The sequence below is a fragment of the Acanthopagrus latus genome, chromosome 17 (genome assembly GCF_904848185.1).
Source record: "Acanthopagrus latus isolate v.2019 chromosome 17, fAcaLat1.1, whole genome shotgun sequence".
NCBI lineage: Eukaryota > Metazoa > Chordata > Actinopteri > Spariformes > Sparidae > Acanthopagrus > Acanthopagrus latus.
In genome coordinates, this window is record NC_051055.1 from 16,734,111 (window position 1) to 16,740,142 (window position 6,032).

A 6,032-nucleotide genomic window follows, 5' to 3' on the forward strand; every position below is an offset into this window, starting at 1 on the left:
GAGAACAGCTTGTTTATTCAGCTATGGAAAAAAAGTTATTTCTGAGTTTGTATTCTTTTATTCTTTTATTCCTCATTTAGATTGTAAATATTGAAATTCTGATTTCAAATTTCTTCTCCAAAAATACCTACCAAAGAAGTATTGTGACAGAATATCTGTAAATGTGACTTCTGGGTGCCTTTTCCGACACTACTAACACACCATGATAAACACATGAGATGATTCCAGGATCATCCATCAGACGGGCATGAGACAAAGTTCCTCCACTAGATGGCAGTGTCAGATTTTTTTACTCTGAAGAAACCAAGCTGGGGCCCAGACTGATCCCAAAAGTAGGGCAAATGTTCACACCATGCTGAATGCAAATATAGAGGAAATATAAAAACAAAAACACTGATAGAATCGAGGTAATTAATGGTTAATCACAAGGATTCGGAATTTAAATATCAGCCTCATTTGAAGGTTCGCGTCTGAGCACATCACATGCAGCCACTTTTTTATATTGTGCTCTAAATGAACTGATTTGATATCTCATAGGAAAACAATATAACTAATCTATTATTAAGACCATGTGGCTCAAAGCCCTCAAGGAACACATCACAGACTGCCCCTCATGGCAGCCTCGGGTGCTGCAGGATGAAAGTGAGTGAAGTCCTGAATAACACTGAAACAACACTGTGAGTCAGAACAGTGATTTATTGCTCCAGCTGTCTGTGTGTTGTTGTTAACTTTTTAACCGCTTTTCCTCCAATGTCCCCATCCTGTTCACACTATTGTCTCCGTTTCAGACCAGCCCAGCCTGGTGAGGTCAGGGCAACATTGTAAAGGATTTCCTCTGGCTCTTAATGATTTCCTGGGTATTCATAAGGGCAACAATGCGCTCAGATTAAGTTACTTACCTGGCACACAGTGAAGGAATTGCCTTTCAGTCAATAACCGGGACCTTATTAGCTTATGATTAACTTCTTGGGACAAAAATCCACCTGCATATTATATGTCATCTGGGAAGATATGCTCTTACACACTTGGAGGGAAATTGATCCGAATCTGATGCATGATTGCAGAGTTACTATTACATGAAAATATATTCTAGAGAGTCAAAGGAGCAAATGCAACAGAAACAAATACTTGGGTTTATATTTGATACTTTTAACTCAATTTATTGGTACAAAAATATTACAAATAGATACAACAATGCAAGTTTCTGATTCTCCAGTGGTTAGTTTTCCAACAACAGCACATGTAAGATGCATCTCCACAAGTTCTGATGCCACTAAAGGAGCAGACCCTACATTATGTTAAATACAGACATCCATGCTGGACAAATGTAGAAGTTTCACTATGTGGCCTACATAATCTTACCTCTACATTTGTACTTACAGTAAATCTATTCATGGCCCGCACATCATTCTGGAGACAGTGCATGTAAACTAAATTAGTCATCATTTTCAACAGATAACATTAAGTCATTTAGAATTCCTTTTCTTTATGAGAGTAATGCCATACTGAGAGGTAAGCCTTTAAGAACCTCTCCCACTCATTCTTTATACTTAAAAATAAAATCAGTTTGCTTTGTTCCCCTGTGTTTATTGCGATAAAAACAGATGAGGCAGGTCGTCCTGCCCCGTCTGTGGTGGCGGGCACAGCTCAGCTGTTGCCTTCAGTCCAGTTGTTAGCTTCAGAAGGCCCCAATCTCCGTGCCCCAGGGCCTGTAAGGCTTTGACAGGGTGGAGGAGGGGCTCACCGTGCTGAGGGCCGACGGGGAGACCAGAGGGAAGGCGCCGAAGGAGAGGGGGAAGGCCGACAACGAGGAGAGGGATGAAAGGAGCGGTGGTGATAGCTTGGATGTTGGCAGAGGCAGACTGAGGGGCAACGAGCTGCTGGGAGGCACCCTGAGGGACTCTGCGGGGGGCATGCCACTGAGTCTGGATGTCCCAGATGCCTCAGTGGAGGAAGAGGAAGACGTGGAGGAAGAGGAGGAGGATGAGGGTGGGCTACTGTTGCTTCTGGATGCAGGTGTCCTGCCCTGGGGGTGCTGCAGGAGGAGGGGGTGGGCGAGATGGGCAGGCGCCGTCCCGTAGGCAGAGCCCCAGGCTAAGTGTTCCAGTCCGGCGTGCACCTCCCTCTGGGAGGCGTAGTTGCTGAGGTGGGACACCAAACGTATACGGAGGGGGTCTGTGCTCTCCCGACCCTCTACGATGCTCAGGAAGCGAGCTGTCTCTGCCAGGCACTCTCTGAATCCCAGGCTGCGGTAATCCTTAGCAAGAGCATGAGCCTCAAAATAACCTGTCAGGGAAGGGAGCAGAGTCAGGAGGTCAGAGATTCATGATGTGTCATTAAGAATAAAATAATTACAGCATGAATTATTCATCTAATAGCAATTTCTTTCTTTCTTTCTTTCTTTCTGTCTGTCAAAGCCAAAGAAAGGGTCTGTTACCTTTGCCACCGGAGGCATGAAGCATCTTCAAATGGTCCACAGTCATTTGCAAAATTTCTGCTTTTTCCAATTTAGCTGATCCCTGCAAATAAATACATACTAATTAAAGACACCGTCATGTTAATGATATTTAGACTTCATTCCTTCCATGTGCATGTATGCACAAATGTGTCTGAGAGAGATGGAAGAATGGAAAACTTACCTGTTTCTCAAAAGCACTCGGCACCAATCTTCTCAACTCCGACAGACTATTATTGATCCGGTCACGTCTCCGTTTCTCAATTATCTGCAAATGGGTGGAGAAAGTAAAAGTGTGATTTAGGTCACAGGTGGAGACGAGACTGTTGGATCAGTCACACCACCGCAGATAATGAGCCCACTCACCCCTCTGCGCCTTTTTCTGGCTTGAACCTGGGTGGTGGTGGAGGGTGACATCGAGCCGTGGGAATCGAGTTGACTGAAGGTATGACAGCAATGAATTAATAATTATTCACATAAAACATGTAGTTATGAGTTTATTGGCAAAAGGGAAGCAAAAATAATTTTCAAAAAACGCATAAGATAAAGTTGCACTCTATCAAAACAAGCAGTTCTGCGGTGTAACATGGTAAAACGATCATACAAAAACAAGAAATTACCCATTTTCGTCTCCACTGTCCTTCTCCACCTCAACATTGTCGTCCAGGTCGCTCTCCGATGAGCTGTAATTGTGGCTTCGCTTCATGTTTCTCCTCCACAGTGATCGACACTCCGGTCCTGACTACAGAGATGTGCTGCTGCACTGACAGTAGACCTGCTCTGCTGGGCTGACTTTCACACCGCGGAGAAGGGGGCGGGGTCACGGGTCCGATGTGGGCGGTGCTTGAAAAAGACTTGAGCCTGTTAAAAATCGAGCTGACATTTGAGTGACATGTGCTTTAAAAAAAAACAAACAAAAAAACCCACAACACATCAATGAACGAGGTCTGCAATTATTTCAGTCAAGATTGAAGTTTGATGTTAATAGAATCACTTTTGAATCCTGTTTGAATTGTGACATTAATCATACATGTGATGTTTTTCAATTTAAAAGGTCATTTTTCCATTTTACAAAGTCACAATTCAATATAAGACTGAAAAATACAGAATTAGAAACTCTGTTGTCTGACACCACTGCCCATGATATAAACATTGTAGAGCTGGTTGTGTAAATTAGCTTGCTAACTACCTTTTCACATACCTGCTGTTGTCAACACGTCCAGTTTTGTTGTGGTGTTCATCTTTTGTTTTAGTACCATGTCCGTGCCAATGGCGCCATGTTGGTATTGGTGACGTGTATTAAGCTAGGCGATGTAGTTCACTGAGCAGTTTGACACAAAACTAGATAATATTTTAGTATCATAACGACAAACTTTAATCTTAAGAATTTGTCCAAGTTTCGGTCGGCTTGGTCGCTGTTTCCGTACAAAGTTTTTCTTTAGCTGCTGTTTCGCAGAGAGTATTAAGTCCTTTTTCCTCTGCTTGACAGCTCAGGCTGACCGCTAAACTCCTGGCCTCAGCTCCCCCTGTTACCCTGCTGAGACCCCAGTTCATGAGCAACAGGCCCCATTATAGCGGGAGCCCTCTTCTTCTTTGGTGTTGTGGAGGACACACGGCCTATTAGCAGAGTGTGTTGTTCATTGTCTGCTGTCAGCTGTGTGGTTCCACAACAACATTGATCAGCCGGGAGGCCCAACATTAGTCAGCCGGCGTTGCCAGGTTCTCCTAGGAAACACTTTCCCCCCCTTGTCCTCCTCCACCTCCTCCCCAGTCACTGCAAACAGGTCAACTGACTGGCGCGGAGAGACCTTCCCAGGGAATCAATCCTCCACTGTGCATGGATGAAAACAGTGAGGCAGAGAAAGCAGAAATGTGTGAAGAAGCTCAAGCTACATGAAACAAAAATAAACGTTGAACCTACATACATACTTCATAAGCGGCACAACATGAGTGCCTCGCGCTGTTCGGAGAGCAGGGGTGGTCTGCTGGAGGTGTGAAAGTTTTGACCTCACTAATGTGCTTGGGTCAGAGGACAAACTATATAAAACACGGGAGCTGTCCGTGTTTGTGTTCCACCGTGTAACAGATCCCCTCTGGCTGTTTTTCTAGCATTTCAGGAGAAAGAGACAGAGTTGCAAATATTTCTGCCTACATTTACATATATTTGTATAAATACAAGGCAAGTGCTCATGTTATGTTGTATGCATACTAATGCCACCGTCCTTCAGTGGTTGCGAGTAACATTAGCACATTTAGTTACAATTTAGGGGTTCTAAAGGGTTCTGTGTGACAACACATTTATCAATTATTTCTGGTCGTATTGGAGTGAATCTTGGTTGCCTACACAAGCCTATGTATAATTTTTTTTTATGTCGTTCATGGCTGCTGGACTGTGGATTTCTTTGTGAAGGACTCAGATCAGAGTTTCTGCGTCAGGATGTGACTTGTGCCTCGCCGCTCGACCTGCTTCCACCACAACACAGATGTTCCACGGACCCCGTCTGACATAGTTTTTCCATTCTATTTCATTTATGTAACAAGGAATACTTGGCAACGAGACACTGGTGGACTCTGGGTGATTGCCCCCCCCATCCGTGTTTGAAAAAAAAAAAAAAAAAACGCAGTGAAAGTGCCCTACTGGTAACTAAAGCTTGATGAAGTACCCTCTAGGGTGCTCTTTCTCAGCGCCCTGGTGCCCAACCGCATGCAGCTGGTGCCGCTCTTAATTTTTTTCGCCCCTGCCCCTGAAACATACTGGAGTGCCACTGCGGTGAGGTGATGTGTCTATTTGTGGCTGTGAAAGACTAATAACTGTAATGTGACAATGGTAAAACAAAGACACCGTTGCTTGAGTGCTGTAAAACCAGACTCCAGAGTTTCTTTCCTCAGGAGGGGAGAATCCTCAATTCATCTTCAGCACCCAGTCGTAAAAAATGTTTTAATTTCATGACTTATCCAACCAAGCTATGTCTCAAACAAACCTGGTGACTTGCCTGAAGAATAACTCAAATACATATATAGAAATTAGAGTTAATTTAAGACCAGTTCAAAACTACTTGCACTACGTTAAAGTGAATCATCACAGCAATCATTCTTGAAGAGATAAAACACTTAACACTCTTAAAATAAAAGCAGCAGTCAAATGTCAGTCTATGGTTTGAAGGTCTGGAAAATGGCAGCACTCGAGGCTGGTAGAACTCCTGCATCAAGACACGTCTGGGAAGGCCATCAGTGGGAGCGTGACCCTCACCCCCCCTTTCCCCTCACCCTCCTCACGCTGTCTTCCATTCCAGTACCTTGTAGAGCAGCAGCTGTTTCTCTGCTCGGTCCATCAGGTCAGTTGTTAACTCGGTGCGTTGGGAGCTCGACAAGAGAGCTTGATTCCAGGGAGCAACTGCGGGCCAACACGCTGTTCCCAGAATGTCAGAGGGGTTTTGGGTGGTGACAGATACAATGTGCGAGCTTCAGTCATTCTTGTTGATACAGTGAGTGTGGACGAGCCCTCGCACTATCCCTGACACACATGCACCTCCTCTCCCCTCACTGTCAGCACACACTTTCACTAAAAAAAGCAAAC

At 44.4% G+C, this 6,032-nt stretch overlaps 1 protein-coding gene across 1 annotated transcript; it reads right to left on the reverse strand.

Annotated features, from left to right (window-relative positions):
- Positions 1–1,128: 1,128 nt before the first annotated feature.
- On the reverse strand, positions 1,129–3,248 carry LOC119006056 (hairy/enhancer-of-split related with YRPW motif protein 1-like). The gene is made up of 5 exons (XM_037074391.1): positions 3,076–3,248; positions 2,822–2,894; positions 2,640–2,723; positions 2,438–2,519; positions 1,129–2,286 (listed from the first exon to the last, which is right to left on the reverse strand). The coding sequence occupies exons 1-5, from the start codon at positions 3,159–3,161 to the stop codon at positions 1,679–1,681; spliced, it is 933 nt and encodes a 310-aa protein (XP_036930286.1). The 5' UTR covers positions 3,162–3,248; the 3' UTR covers positions 1,129–1,678.
- Between the last annotated feature and the right edge of the window lie 2,784 nt (positions 3,249–6,032).